Source organism: Miniopterus schreibersii (assembly GCF_964146895.1).
Source record: "Miniopterus schreibersii genome assembly, chromosome: 6".
In the NCBI taxonomy this organism is placed as follows: Eukaryota; Metazoa; Chordata; class Mammalia; order Chiroptera; family Miniopteridae; genus Miniopterus; species Miniopterus schreibersii.
The window spans coordinates 79,196,950-79,213,958 of record NC_138107.1 but is presented as its reverse complement, the minus strand read 5'-3'; the positions used below and the strand labels follow the sequence as shown (position 1 = coordinate 79,213,958).

The 17,009-nt window shown below is 38.3% G+C and overlaps 1 protein-coding gene across 2 annotated transcripts in view; it reads right to left on the bottom strand.

Moving 5' to 3' along the window:
* GRM1 (glutamate metabotropic receptor 1) overlaps positions 1 to 17,009 on the bottom strand; it is a gene marked incomplete at both ends in the record, with an annotated part of 259,375 nt that overhangs the window by 20,500 nt on the left and 221,866 nt on the right. For both annotated transcript variants that reach the window (XM_081140792.1, XM_081140793.1), the window contains one exon: positions 8,562 to 9,492. In XM_081140792.1, coding sequence (XP_080996918.1) covers positions 8,562 to 9,492 — 931 coding nt within the window. The remainder of the gene's footprint in view (positions 1 to 8,561; positions 9,493 to 17,009) is intronic.

Here is a 17,009-nt window from a genome sequence, read left to right as displayed (position 1 = left end):
AGAACTGATTTTATACTGGGATCAGCCCTAGGACAACTTTAAGCTGTAAACATTTGAAGCTAAACAAATATTTTTTCAGTGGGAAATTACTGTCAGCCCTGCTGAAACCTTCTATCTTTTTTTTCATTTTGCTAATATTCTGTCATCTCTCCTGCCTCCACATCCCCTCACATAGTGCTCCCTCTGCCTAGAACACCCTCTCTGTACACTCTCCCTTCACCTGCTGCTTGGTGTAGCTTCTAGCTAATGGAACCATGATCATAGCTCTTTTTTGACTTAGCATTGACCTTAGAGACCTTTTCTGACTCAGTGTCATTTAGCAGAGTCCCCCGCTACATGCCTTCTGAACGAACACGCTTCCCTCCTCTGCCACCGTGTCATTGTCAGGTCTCTTACTGGTGTCCTCCACCGAACTAGAAGTTCTGTGAGGTCATGAACATGCAATAGATCTTCACCAGCAAATTGCCCACAGTTTGTAAAACAGTAATCCCTCTGTATATTTTTAAAACAAAGGACTGAGTTATGAAAGCCTTACTAAAATCAACTGACATATGATCACTTGCAAAAAGACACAGAATCAATGGCTGAGGTCACAGAGCTGGCTGGTGACAGAATTAGAGCCACCACTTCTGCTCTCTCACCTCCACCCCTGCCCCCTTGTCATAATTTCTTTTATTCTGCTTTGATCATGTAGGTCTTCTTTTTTTTTCTTTGTTAGTATTTTTTCTGTTCCCTGTCCCATATCCACCTAAGCCAAATAACATAATCAGTGCAAAGTCTGACCAAGTGAAAAATAATACTAATTCCCACAGTGTGTGAGAACATTTGCTAGGAGCAAGATAACAGTATATATTTTCATAACTGGAAAATCAGGGAAAGTATTTCTTATTGTCATTGATTTGTTTTAAGCTCTTGTTTTTCAATATGGTTAGTAGTATCACTAGGGACGTGGCCTAATTTTGTTAGCAATAGACTCCTCATTTATCTTGAAGATAATCTGCATAGAGTATGTTAAAGTGCCTTCAACTATAGGAGGTTTCTCTTACCCCTTTAAAATAAACTAACAGGCATTTTGGGGTTAACTTCATTAGTTAACAAGTAATATTTTATTGTTGGCCTATAATTTGCGCTCTATTTTAATTCATTTAGAAGATAATGTTGTAATGGTCTATTTTTCCTTCAAAAACAGAACATCTTTTTTCCTCCTTTTGTTCATCTTTTTTTTTTCTTTTTCATTTTGAGGCAATTGAGAAGCATTTTATAGCCAGGAATCTCTGGGAAAGTAGCAGATACAAGATCTGGTTGTTGCTTTGTCTCATTCTATGCCTCACACCTTCATAATAAATGGTGTGTCCAAACCACGGTGTTTTCTTTCCCCTCTGCTGGCGTATCTGCTGGAATTTGGAAGAGTTGCTCCTGTTTTACATGGATAGGTGATTAATTATTTGGCTGGCTGGCTAGTCAACAGTATGTAGATTTTGTAGTTTCTTTTTGTCAATGTTTCTAAATATAAAATGCTGGTACTTAGAAGTGGCTTATTCAGATAGCAAGGAAAAAAGGATGGGGGTTGGGTGGAGAAGGGGTTACCCTGGTCTAGACATTTACAAGGCTTCTGCTCACGTTAAATCACAACCCCTTCTCTGCAAATTGCCTCCCTGATCCTGCCCATGGGGAACAGGAGTGATGAGTCTCTGGAAGGCCGTTTTATACTCAGTGACTCCACCCTTTGCCCATTACAGACTTGACCTGGGATAGACCCGAGTCCAGTTGAGCTAATGGGTTCCTCTCTGTGTTATGTGGAACCACCTGGGTAGAGGAATTGAAGTAGCCTCTTGGGTAGCTAGACCTATAATAACGTAAATTCCGGAGAACTGGAATGGTTGTCCTTGAGCTCACCATGAGGGCCCGAGAAATGAACACGGAGGTCTCTGAGGAGAAAATGAGGAGGCATGCAGGGAGACAAAAGATGACATAGGGGCCTGGAGCCTTTCTCGTTAGGAATCCAGTCACCTACCTGGCCCAGAAACCTTCCAAACTTTGTTCCCAGGAGAAACCTGAAATTGCTCCCAATATTCTTCCTATTAAATACCCCACTTCCTTTTGCTTAGGCTATTTAATTGGCTTCTATAACTTGCAGCCAAAGGATTCTAATTAATGAACCTGTAGGCTTTGTTCTCATGATGAGAAACTTCCAAATCTACTGGTATTTTCTTATTTTCTTCATTTTTGAAAGCTGCTAAAATGTTTACTCTCGAATTAGCTTTAGAAACACACTGTTCACATGTTACTCTTTTGAGTAGGTAACACTTTACACTGGACACTAAAGCTAACAGATGGAGTGCAAATGACCTCATCTTTGTTTAGCTGTGGCCAAGCATGGACAGGTTGCCAAGCCATGTCCAACAGGGTGCCTTCCTCAGACACATCTCACACAGTAGCTAGCATGCCTCCACTTTCACAGATCCACAGCTCCTGCATTCTTCCTAGCACGGGTATTCCGAGCTGATAACAGTGATGATGCAGATCTTCAGTTTTTAGATCTCTCTTTACATGAAGGTGTAATGCAGAATTTTATGTTAGCATATAAAACTCTATATTAATGAGTCAGGCTTCCCAGCATAAACCATATGCTTTGTCTTACATTTTCAATGTTTCTTTCTCTGTTGGCTCCTTTCTTAGATATTACAAGCAAGCTTTAATTTCTCCTTTGTCACAGTGATATGAAATTTCTCTCTCTTCCCTGGCCTCCTTAAATACTGTCTAAGCTTCTTAATTCCTTTAATGCCAAACTCTTCAACTTATTGCAATAGAAATTCTACCCACATCACACCCTTAAAACCATTCAAAAATAACCACAGTGTCTCCATCCTCGGGTATCTCAAGGATTCCAAATTCTATCTTCTGTTATGGACTGAATGGTTGTGCCCCCAACCCCCAATTCATATGTTGAAGTCTTAACTCCCAATGTAATGGTATTAAGACACAAATATTTTGGGAGGAATTAGGGTTAAATGACATCACAAGAGTGAGGGCCTCACGTGGGATTAGTGCTCTTATAGGAAGATACAGCTCTCCCTCCCTTCCTCTCTTGCCCCAGACCTACACACAGAGAGGTTATGTGAGCACACAGCTAGAGGGCAGCTGTCTGCAACCCAAGGGGACAGGTCTCACCAGAAATCAACCACGCTGGCACCCTGATGTGGACTTTCAGCCTCCAGAACTGTAAAAATTAAGTGTCTGTTATTTAAGCTACTCAGTCTGTGGGATTTTACTATGGCAACCCTAGCTGCCTGAGACACGTCTCCTCTGCTTTCCACGATACTGCAGCCCCTCTGTGTTCCTCATTCTGTTTGATTCCCTTTTGTTCATCACCTTTCGATTTTCCTTATCTCTTAAGTATGTTTCCTAATGTCCTTCCTCTTACTTTCTTCTTTTCTGATGTCATATCACTGTTTTGGCATCTTTAAATATTCTGACAATTGAGCCCTCAAATCTAGAACTCTGACTCAGACTTTTCTCTTGAGCTCCTGCCTTAAATTTCTAAATAATTTACAAATGTCTCTATTTGGATGCCTTTATAGCATGTTCAATTGATAAGTCTGAAATCCAACTCATCAATGTCTCCTCAGTCCTGCTCCTGTAGTCCTGATCTGTTTTTATGATAGCTGTATTTTTCCCAGTCACCTAGGCTCAAATCTTGAGAGTTGTAGTCTATTTTTTATTCCTTCCTTCCTCCCCAAACCAATATTTCAGTTCTAATAAATCAAGTTCAGAAAACTTTTTCATATACATGCTTTGGGTTTGACTTTCATTTCACGACTCTAGTATAAGACTTTTATTTTTAACCTGGCATTTGGATTATTATGGCTCTCTATTAACTCTCTTCCCCAAAAGCTTACACGTCATCCTAAAAGTTCACAAGAATCTTTATTGCACTTGTGGTTTATATAAAAAATACCTAAGCTTCTTCTTAGAACAAATGATGATTATCTATAACCTGTCCTCTTTCTGTGCTGACCTATTTACCCAGCGCTACACCTCCCATGCTCTTCATTCATACCAGATCCCATGCTGTGGCCTGAAAGTGAATTAACAGTCTGAATTTTCACTTACATTATTTTCCACATATGAAATAATCTCATCATAGCAGTTTCTCCTGTTGAAAAATATCCTTTAAGGTCAACTTCAAATTCCACTTTTATTAAGAAATATTTTCTTATCTTCCCACAGATACTCCTCCACTACCTGAACTTAATCTCTTTGTTCCCTAACACTCATAATGTTATACTGGTCCTTTATTGTGGCACCTAATCCAGTATACTTTGGCATAGTTCTAAATGTCTCCCTTACTTATTGCAAGTTTGGCCCATTCATTCCCTGCCTCTTACATCTTTTTTATCCTGGATATTATCCAATAGCATATCAAGTGCTTTTAAGCTTACTGTTGAAACAATGATTGATTGACTAAACAAATGAACAAACAGTAGGTCCTCTGTAAATATTACTATGAAGTAGTAAAATTCTATGACAAGTACTTTGCTTTGTTAAAACCTTCTGATGTTTACTACAAAAGCAAGTGAAGAATTGCAATAACTTTTAATTCCTTTTATTGTGTTATTAAGGGAAAAAGAACTTCAAAATGACAGATTTCCTCATTTACAAGCTGGAATAGTAAATGAGTTCTTTCTATAAAAGAGAACCTGTTTCTCTATTTGATTGTGATGTCTGTTGGCTCACTATCATATTTCCTTTCATAATCAAAGGAGCAAAGACAAATTAAAATGCTAATCTGGGGCATAATCACTAATGCTGCAGGCTTATTTACTTCTATTTGTGGAAACCAAGAGTAAAATTTCATCATTGCATCACTCCATTTAGTATTTCACTTAGTTCTTGTACTCAGTAGAAACATCTATTCAAATGCTTAAAAAACAGTCATGGGAACATAATAATATTCAATTTACTTACAAAACTATGTTTTACAATTATTTGCTTGCATCAATCTAATGCCATTTTTTGTGATTGTAATTGTTTTAGTTTTGCATAGTTACGCAGGCAGAAGGTCAGAGGAGTACACTGTCACATTCTAGCTCCATGTGCCATCAAATTGTTTGGCATTCACTGAGGTTATTTATGCAGAAAATAGCTAAAAATGATGGTTTGACATTTAGTCATTGATAAAATTTTTTGAAGGAAACATCATTTATATAATGTTTTACCTTTTCAGTTGCATAATATTAACTCATTTTGACTTGAAAAGGAAGTGATAAGTAACTTGGATCTAAATAATTTACTTAATTATGAATGTCTATGGATTTCTATCATTCTGCTATTGCCAATAAAGAGAATTTTACCAGTATCTTTACAGTAGGTTAATTCTGAATATTTTCCCATTCAAATACATTCAACTAACAGCTAAAGAAATTAGAAATGCCAAGACAAATATACTATTTAGTTGATATTCCAAGGTAGAATTATGTTTAATAGGACTTCTAAATATAAGTAACTCAAGCAACCCAAACAACCATTTTATTGATTAAACTTCAACATTACACTTAGGATTATGTAAAACAAGTGCCCAAACCTTTGGTTGAGTCACATATTTGGCTGTGAATGAAATAAAAAAAATTGAAGTAAACTTTGTAGAAACAGACCCACAGTGTCATCCCACCCATGTATTTCAGAAACAGCCTGTTATGAGAATGTAGTCAGACTTGTAACTCCTCAGAATAATATTCAAACAGATAGATCAGTTGGAAGCTCTTCATTACAGCATCTGTTCTGTGTTTATAGCTATATCTACAGACTGCTGAACACCCTCAATGCACCATAAATGTAGGAATTACACATCCAGGATGGTAATAAACTCATTGGGTGATGTGTTTGTTCTCTAGTTTTTCAGTCCCTTGCTTCTGCTGGCAAGACTCTGCTAGATTTTTGTTGCTGTAGAAAATATTAGATTGTTTGTGGTTCTTGTAACTTTGGTGACAAACCAGGAAAACAAAGCAGCAATAAAAAGGTGAAAACATAGGCACTGAGATTATTGTTATATTTTAAAATTACTGTCTCAGAGAGAGTTACAGGAGAAGCAACAGTAGAATAAAATGAGTAAATGAACAGTTGTTTTCCATAGAAGTTTAACCTCAAATACCCTCTGTGGATCAGCTTAGCTACGTGGTATATCTTGGAGCAGCTACAGATTGTACTAAGAAAGCTGCATGCTATAATAATTATTAATTAGAAGTATTTTTCTTACTGTAATAATCTGATAGTGCTTCATCAGTTATAGCCAATAACTAAGCAACTTACTGGCGAAGCCAGCACGTCTTAGAGAACCAATCCACTTTATACCAAGCTGATTTTTCTCTCCAAAGCAGGATCCCAAATGAAACTCATTTCTGAGCTCATGGTAGTGAAGGAAATATTGTCAGCTTATAAGGAAAGCATCTGCAGGTGTGGGGAAGTGATCAGAATGTACAGCACCGCCTGGCTGCTATGGGAGTGCTCAGCCTTGTTGAAGTGACACGGGCTGGCTCTGCCTCCTCCCAGCAGCAAGCACTGTGATCAGTCACCGCTCTCTTGGACGGGGCCCAACACTACCGTGCATAGAATCACTGGGAGAGCTCTCAGCTCTGCATGTTCTTGGGTACAGCACAAGCTGCCTTGCTCACATAGGTGATCTGTGTTCATCAAGTGGTTGGAAGAACAGCTTTCATTAATGACCCATGACTAAAAATCAAATGAAAGTTTCTGAAGAACCATAATAAAGGCAGAAAAGTTAGGAACATGGAGCTAGACAACAGTGGATGGTGGGATGGAACCCTCTTAAAGCCATATGTGATGCGAAAAAGAATGTCTTGATTCCTATAAATACTCCAGTTTAAAGAGTATTTTCATTTCGTTTCCTCTTGTTCCTTTCCTCTGAATGAACACTGTCATGCCATTTTACATCTGGACTCTGTGGTTATGGCCTATTTTTTTCTCATTTAATGGCACTGTTGGTTTGCTGTCATCCTTGCTGAGAATCCCCTGCCAGAAGGCTGCCACTGAGGGGAAGCTGGCTGGCATAAAAAGCCATGGCAAGGGGAAAAATATGACTAAGCAACTTTGATGATCAGCATCCTATGAAGAACCTGAAACTGATGCAGTGAGAAGTAGGAGTAAATTATTGCCTGCATCCATAATGCTGCAAAAAATTTAGGGATGTCCTTAGTTGAAATAACTTTATGGATTTCAAAAATATATTTTTCCATAGACTCTCTCATCTGGTCATAAAACCAATGATAGGATTTCTGTAAAAGATGCCCATGGTCTTGGCAAGTAAAGATTCAAAACTAGAAATTTAAGGCATGTCGATTTTTGGACATATGTTAAGATGGGAAATTTTATGCCAGTTAAGACATAGACAAAGAAAGGCTAGCTAAGTGAAATTATACTTGTGAGTCACATAAGTTCACAGTGACTCAGTTTCCTCATTTACAAAATGGAGAAAATTAGCACCTATCCCCCTTATCTTGCTGACTTGTTCAGGTAAGTGGGATGGTTATAAAACAATGCATGTTATTTACCACTAAAATTCTTATTTTAAAGGATTGTTTCAAAATGTAAAATTAACACTGTTAATGAAGAAAATTGCTTAATTTTTGGACAATCCAATTATCTTTAGAACTCTGAGCATCTGTGTCATTTTCAAAGTTGTAACTGTTACATGAAATTTGTTTCATGGGTCTCAGAAAAAGGTGACTCATGCAAAATTTAGTATATGGTTCTTTCCAATGCAGAGTCAGGAAGAAGACAGAAAAGTGTTTATTACTCAAAGTACTCAGAAAAATGACCAGAATAGAATGACCTGGACTTTGATGTTCACACTGACCCTCAAGTTTGGGGCTCATCATCTTTATCTGGGTTTTATTTCTTTTGGTACTTTATGGTTAAGAAACTATTCTGATCACGATCTGGCAGCTGAGATAACTCAACGTGTGGCATGAGGGCACATCTTTATTAGAGTGTACACTAAAGTCCAATAAATAAGAGGGGATTGATATGACGGTTGCTTAAGGGAACTTATTTCAGAACATACTTGGTGCTCAGTGGCAGTCAAATTTTGCAAAATTTCCCCAAGTGCTTAATTCCCTTCTCATCCCAGCTTAGTAATGATGTGGCCCTGGAGGGATCAAAATAAATCAGAAAAGATCTTCAACCATGGCCTAAAGTAGACATTGGAACTAGAGTTTGCATCTCTGACCCAGACCCCGAGAGCTGCTGCTGCACCACAGAGAGGGTACCCACATGAGAGGGAAAAACTTATTGGTAGAACAGAAGCTGCGGGTTCTAGGTCAGAATAAGGATCTGATGAGCTGGCTGCTGCTTCACGCTCCTTGTTCTGTCAAAGGAATGAAAACAAGAAGACATTTCTCCTCCAACACAACGTGAGATTAGAAAGCAGAGGAAAGATTAAGAAAGAAAATGAAAAACATCGGGAAAAGTGGAAAAGGTGATTTAGTAAAGAAAGGGGGAGGTGGGGGAAGGGGGGGGGGAGCCAACCGGGTAAGGGTACTCACTTGGCATTCCCTGCCCCCGGTTTCTTCCTTCGGAAAATGTTGAGGAACGTGTTGGAGCGGCAGGGCAGCTTGCCATCGCCCACGTGCATGCGGACCACGTCGGAGGTGGTGAAGGCACTGCGGACGTTCCTCTCGGGCTTGGCAATGATGATGTACATCTTGGGGGTGAACATGCACCCCAGGGCCACCGTTACGCTGAGGCTCACTGCGAAGCAGGTGGTGATGATCTTGTAGTTGCTCCCGAAATAAATGGGCACGAAAGCCAGCCAGATGATGCAGGTGGTGTACATGGTGAAGGCGATGTATTTGGCCTCGTTGAAGTTGGCGGGCACGTTGCGGGTCTTGAAGGCATAGTAGGTACAGCTCATGATGAGGAGCCCGTTGTAGCCCACAGGGGCCACCACCCCCAGGTTGCTGGTATTGCAGATCAGGTAGACCTCCTTGATGCTTGGGTGCGACAGGATGGGCATGGGGGGCTCCATGATGATCAGCGTCACCACCAGGGTGAGCTGCACGCTGATCAGGAGGGAGGCGATGAGCACCTGCGCCCAGGCGCTCATGAACCTGGGCTTGCGGGTGCAGATCTTCTTCTTGCTGCCCGCGAGGATGCGCGCGATGCGGTTGGTTTTGGTCACCAGAGCGGAGTAGCACATGGCGGAGGAGAGGCCGACCAGGAGGCGCTGGAGGTAGCAGGAGGCGGTGGTGGGCTTGGCAATGAGAGTGAAAGGGCACACGTAGCCCAGGAAGATGCCGGCGAGGATGATGTAGCAGAGCTCCCGGCTGGAGGATTTGACCACTGGTGTGTCCCGGTACAGGACGAAGATGAGAGTGACAAACAAGGTGACGAGGATGCCCAGGCAGGAGAAGGCGATGGCTATGATGGACTCTATGTTGCTCCACTCCAGGTAGCGGACGGGAATGGGTTCGCAGCCTGCGAGGGGGAAAGCGTTTTAAAGTGAACCCAAGGTTCCTACTGATCAGTGATGACGGTGCTTTCTAGTCACCAGAGGCATAGCTAAATTCACATCTCTCGTGAGTTATCTTAATTTTAAAATGCTTCACTATTACACAAAAATACACCATGGTTTTCTCTGGACAGTCATGTTCCCAAAGCCAATCACAATCCTAATGTGACATACTTGAGCCTGTAAAGATGATCCTTTTCTTCCAACACCAGCATTATAAACGGAGGACACTCTGGGTGAAACTTGGTTCTACGCTTTTGGAAAGAGAAAGACTATGTTTCCAGTGAGGGTTAAATGGTGAAAGTGCATTACATGAGTTAGTAAGAAATAAATGAATAAAATTTTTCTTTTTATATAGCTATTGTCTAGAGGCAAGTCCAGCTCACAGACAAGTATTTTCTTGGCCAGCAGAGTGTTTTAAACATAAACTTCATTTTGATTCTTCAGAAGAATTCATTCTCCTATTTACCACATATTATATTATTATTCACCTTTAGCTATGCATGATTTGTATGTGGCATCTGAGGGCCTCTAAGTTATCAACTTCTAATAGACATCAAGAAAGAATGAAATCTCCCCTCCCAGCTCTTGAAAAGAGAGAGAGCTGTGCTCCTAAATGCCCAGCTTATCTTTTCTTTTGAAATGGAGACTAAAGTCTACTTTGTATCTGACACACACAGAAAAATGTCTCCAGTCCCGGAGACAACGCCTAAACAGAATTTTGTGTTTGGTCTATGCCAGTATTTCCCAAATTGTGAGAATAAAAATATTTCCGTAAATTTAGGAGGAGACATTATTCTGTAGGCATGGTAACAAGGAGCCGCCAGAACCTGTTTTAAGCCCGCCCAGTCGATCAACAACAGCACCCTCAGAGAACATGGCTTTGAATGCCAACCAATCAGTGTCAGCACTTGCTTCTGACAGTCGCCCAGTCAGGAGCAGACTCACATTTAATGACTATTGCCAGCCATTCACAAGCACAAACTCTTGACTGATCATAGTGGCCTCTCTCTCTTGTCTGTCAGGGGTTTGTCTATGTCAAAGTCTCAACTGCTTCCTAGAAGAACTGCTGCTTCCTATAAAAAGTTACTTTTAATTTTAATTCTTCTCATTTCCTTGATGAAGTTTAGAAAAATGATTAGATAGATATTTAGAATAATAATGACCATTAGGGAGAACTTTTGATATGACACAATCAATAAATTAAAATATTTAAAAGTGTTTGTAGAATAATTAGGAAATAAGATACTAAATAGTCAATATTCAGCTTCTTAATTGTCATACTGAGGTTGCTAAGTAAATAAAATTCCAATGTAGTCTTTGTCAAGGCCTTGGGAACCTTTTGAAAGCAACTCTATTTGTGTTTCTCTTTTTCCATGTAACTTTACCTGATTTTTTAAAATGAACTATTCTGTCCTCAGTTTTCATTAGAAAAGAATACCATATTTTAAATTTGTAGAACACGAGTCAGATCTATGGAAGTTGAATGAAAACCCTGAGCCAAATTCAGAGCAATAATTAATGGTTTTCCTAAACTTTAGAGCGACAGGCAAAATATTTTCTGCAAAATTCAAATACTTATTGTCACACACTACAGATATATACCAATTAATTCAATTAACTGTTAGCCTCATGGAGGAAAATATTTAAAAGCAGCTGGTTAGAAAAGAGAAGATTTAAATAAACTGGTAGTGTAAATTTTTAAAAATAAAAATAGAAAATGCATTACATAAGGCAATTTCAGAAGCTTTTCTTTGGTAAAGATTCAAAATTATAAACTAAGTGAAGATGGAAGATGGACTTTAGGAAATCTTCAGATAATTCTGGGGTGGACTCAAGAGTTGATATAAGAAAAACTATATCTTCTCTTCCTATAAATGGGCTCAAGCCTGAATTAGGGGAATCAAACCAGAGAAAAATGTTAAAATACATAATTACTGACTCATAGATATTCTATATGTGACTAAACACTTTGAAAGAGTATAAAAGTAAATAAACTATAAATTAATGTATTTGTGGACCTTTAGGTAAAACAACAAAAAGGACCTCTATATAGGTACTGCAAACAGAAGTACTGTATCATTTAAAGAACAAATGTACCACATTAGCTAAAGCTCAGAAAGACAGATATTTAAAATTTGTCTAATGACTTAACTCCATGGGAGAAGTTGGCACCCATGAACTCCCTGTCCTTCCTCTGAACTTCTAAGGGAAGCAACGCTTTCTTATTGATATAGGTACCTCTATGTCTACCAATAATCTCACTATTAATAGAACATCAGATACCTTGGTTTGATAAAATCCCTCAAATAGTGAAAATTTTGAACAATCTTATGCTCCAACCTATAACTCATACTTTGAGATTATTATTAGAAGGATACATTATTTTCTGTGACATAAAACCCCAAAATTTAATAGATAGGATTTATTTCCAGACAAGTTGTACCTACACATGATCAAATTATAGCTGCTCTAGTCATAAAAATATCCACATTATCTATAGTTTAAGAAATTTTTCAAAAAATAACTTTTGCCCCAGAATTCTTATGGACAGAAGGCTCCACAGAAACAGAAGATGGATTGGAACAGAGCACAGAAGCATACAAATTATCATAAGTACCTAAATTATTATAAATCTTTCTTTTTTGTATCAAAATGAAAATTCTACACAATGACCTAGATATGTTAACTCAACAGCACAGCACATGTCGAAGAACCATTCACTGGCCATGGTGGTGGTAGGCAGCTCCTAAGATCGTTCCCAATAAACCCATCTCCAAAGATTCATGTCCTTGTGTAATCCCCTCCCTTTAAGTATAAACAAGGCCTATGACTTGCTTAATTTCTATAGAGTGTAGCAAAATTGATGGGGGGTCTCCTCCATTTATAGATTGAATAAAATAATGATTTTCATCTTGGTAGAAAGAAGGCTCTCCCTGCTGGCTCTGATGAAGCAACCTACCATGTTGCAAGGAACTGAGATTCGTTTCCATCCAATAACCAGCAAAAAACTGAAATTCTCAGCCCAATAATCTTTGAGGAGTGCAGTCTCCCAATTACCACACAAGTGAGTTCGGAAGTGTACCCTTCCATAATCAAGCCTTCAGATTAGACCCTTTCCCCAGCTGACACCTTGATTTCAGGCCTATGAAAGATCATGAAGCAGAGGACCCAGCTAGACTGTGTCCATATTCCTGACTCACAGAAACTGTGAGATAATAAATGTGTGTTATTTTAAGCTACTAAATTTTGGAGTGATTTATTATGCAGCAATAGATAACCAATTTGTCCATTAAAGCCGACCTCTTAGTTCAATAGTCAATGCATAAAGACAATTCCAGACATAAATAAATTAGTCACAATATCTTTAGGTTTTGTACAAGGTCTTTAAGTGTATTACCATATGTAATAAATCCCCATTAAAACATCCAATGTTTTCTACTAGTTAGTTAGCTAATTATGAATTGTTGCTTCTTCCCTTTCCTGTATTTCTACACAATGATACAATACTCATAAATCTTAATCAATGGAGGAAAATCTCAGGATTGTGTTTATGTCATTCAAGAAGTGTCCCTACACAAACGTGAATTTTGAAAAACTCAGTACTATGGTTCTTATACTAAAAATAAAAAAGGAAACTACTAGATTTAATATACAACAAGTCATCTAATAAGTATTACAAAATCCAATACTTTACCATAGTCTAAACCTTTCTAATAACTGAATTGTGGCCTTCTCTGTGGAATATCAAATTGTTAAAAGAAAATAACAGGTATATAAATTAATAGCTGTATGCTTCAGAATACTTCACTTATTTAACATAATATGGACACTTTTTTAAGGATTAACCAAAGAACTTATATGCATATAGGTAAAACTCATAGACACAGACAATAGTGTGGTGAAGGCCTGGGAGAGAGAGGGAGTGGGGAGGGAAAAACTAATTGGGGGGGGGGAGGGGAACATCTGTAATACTTTCAACAATAAAGATAAATTTAAAAAATAAAGCAAAATAAAAGAAATAAGTAGCATTAGATTATATATAATTGGCCCATGAATTGTTAATCTACTATCAAGTTATATATTATGGCAGAAGAGATCCCTGTTTATGCATCATAAAAAATAAAGTGTAAATTTAAATGCTGAATTCAAATGTATATTTTTCCCAAGAAGAAAATATGATAAACTTATTAACAGCTCCAGAAATCACTTCCTCTAAGAAATATACCAATTTTTCTTCATAGCCAAAAAACATATGCTAATAAAAATAAAAACTCACTCATAAACATGCTTTTATTCATTAATATTGAAGTCTTTGGAGCACATATGTAAAGTAGCTATCTCATAAAAGTATTTTAAACATATCTTAACAAACTTTATCTTCGATTAAAAAACACCACTTCCCAGAAAAGAATAGTTTCTCATTTTAACTAAAATTCAATTTTAAAAAATCTACCTATGAAAATAGAATATCTGCTTAAAGGCAATGCACTTACTCCTCTGAGTATTTCTACTGATTTTGGGGATTCTCTGTCTGTGGGTTTTCTTTTTTAACGACTACCCACTACTGTTACCATGGCAACAACCAAAAACACATTGCCCTCTACTGCACCCTTGCTTTGAGTCTGACATGGCACAAAACAAGTGGCAAATGAGATCTCATTTTCCATTCATGTATAAGACCAAAAGGATGCCGAAACAACAGATGGCATTTAACACTAAGTATAAATTAGTGTGAGAGATGTATGTTCTAAAAGATCCTAAACATAAGATTTGCAAAATAATCTGGATATATGAGACACTTGGCTGTTGCTAGATAAAGACACTCTGAGCTGTTGCTTGGCTCAACTCATTTGAATGGTAAAATGACTTTTATATATGATAGATTAAATTCTTTAGAAGGATAATTGCATTAATATTCATCTATTTATAGTCAAAGTATTTTTTATACTTTACTAAATCAAAATGGCCTAATCAATGTTGGTAATCATTTGGCAATGTGCAGACAATATGCTCACAATGGAAGATCTCTACAGAATAAAATGTATGACTTTGAGTTCCATTTTTATAACATATTAGATCTTTTTTGAAAAGCTTTTTTGGCTCTGGCTGGTATGGCTCAATTGGTTGGGCATTGTCCCATGCACCAAGAGGTCGCTGGTTCGATTCTTAATCAGGGCACATTCCTGGGGGGAATGCAAGAGGCAGCCAATTGATGTTTTGCCTTCACATCAAGGTTTCTCTCTCTTTCTCCCTCTCCCTTCCTCTCTAAAAAAAATCAATTAAAAAAAATTTTTGTGTGTGTATTTTAATGTTTTAAAATAGGATAGAAATTTTTTCATGTATGAGATAAACCCCAATTAATGTGTAAATAGAGTAGTAAGAAAAGTCTGGGGAAGCTTCACAGAATGTGGACAAGAGAAAAAACTGTTGTACCTCACAGCCAGGACTTCTGACTCCTAAGGTCAGTCTGAGAAAGAGGCTGGTTTTCTTTGAGCCTCTCCCTAGTCAGCGGTGGGCTCAGTCAAGGAGCAGAGTAGACTGACTATTAAGTCAACCCCAGTTCTCAAGAACAGGGGTGATCTAAGGGAACCTACTTACTCAAGACAAAAAGGCCCAACAGGAAGCGCACATTATGAAGGAGGGAAAAGTTGTGAAGAGAGACACAGAATGAGTGGGAGAGGAGGCGTGTGTCCAAAGAGAGGTAGGAAAAGCTATTCCAAGCCAATCCGTCATGAGATAAGTGGCACAGTGAGAGGGCATTAGAACCAGGGACAAAAAGCCCTGGATTCCCAGAGTGGCTTCTCTAATAACCAGCTGCATTGACCTAGATGAAGTAGATGAAGTTGGGTGAATCCCTTCTTTCTTTTAATTCTCTCAAAAGAACGAATATTTATTAGGAAGCTATTATAGTCAAGGCACCAGGCTAGGAGCCAGAGAGTAATGTTTCTGAGAGGGTGGGACAGGAACCGGGTGCCTCAGAGTCTGCTGGGTCCCATCTCAGAACCAGCGAATGAGAATCTCTGTAGGCGGGTAATTCCTGGGCAATTCTTAGGCTCATGAAAGTTGAAAACCAGTTTTCAGCTAGAGAATAAAAAGATGAGTGAGATACAGTATGTACCTTCAAAAATATTCTGATCTAATTTCCTTTTCCTTAAAAAGGTCTTTATACTAGGTGATTTCTAAAAGATTTCTGGTACCTGTTTTAGGTTAATATATTTTTTAACAGGATTAATATCTTTCAAGGTATTCTTACTTAATAAGTGTCATTTTCATTATGTGACCTGATTCTACTAACCCAGCCATTTTTGATATGCTCTGAATAAGCCACATAATTTCTTAGTTTTATATTCTTATTTGGAAACAAGTAAAAAAGTGAACAACAATCAGGAATGTTACCCTCTCTAATAAGGGCAAAATTTCCATGGTCTATTACTCTTAAAATCTGTGCAAAGTATTAGTGAAACACCACTCCTGTGTGAGCTCACACCAAGGGCTGTGGATAACAAAATTCAGGTATCTGAAGATTGCCCTTAGGAAACAAACTCACATAATGCACCCATATGCATCCCACTGATTTTGCTAGTGAATCACCTCATGTACTCATTTATTCCTCTCCGTTCCTGCTGCAGATGCCCTAGTTCATGCCCTTTGAAATTACTCACTGGGACCAATGCAGTAGCTTCCTAACCTCTACTTTCAGTCTAGTCTCACTACTCTCCACCACACCTCTATGAGGGGCATCTTTCTGAGACGCAGATACCATGTTATAACTCACATTAAATCCCTCAGTCGTTCTCCTGTGCTTAAAGCCAAAATCCAAACACTCAGGAGAAGACCACGGGGAGGCTCTTTACCACCCACTGTCCGTGTGCTCACTAAGTCCCATTTCTGGACCACTTCTCTGCTAGGCCCTTGCGTCTAGCAACCAACCCCATACATTTGGCTCATGTTTTCCCCCCAAATGTTTTATATGTTTTCATGCTTCCCACGTTCTACTGTATGTCTGCAACTCCTTTCATCTCCTTGTCTCCCTAACAAACTTTTATAACACTTTATAAATATTTCTATTATACTATTCACAGCTATTATATTTTATATTTTTACATGTTTCTTCCCTAATAGACTCTAAGTAAAACATAGCTGGGACTGTGTTTCACTTTTCCTTATACTTTTAGGACCTACAATAGTGCTGATGTTCAGGAAAGATGTACAAATATAAATTCAAGTGATTAGAAATATCTTCGAATACAATTTTAAAAAAGAAACAAGACAACTGGTATACCAGAATACCCTGTCACTACAGTTTTATTTAGATTTAACTAAACTTTCCTTTGAATGTAGATCATGGAAAATGTATAAAAGGTTTGAGTGTCCTCTTTGACATGAGTGTTAGAGAATCCGCACTCTAAATGAGCATCCAAAAGGACATGAGCTAATTGCTCACATTTTAAACCATGGGCACACTGTCAGAGACAAGGTT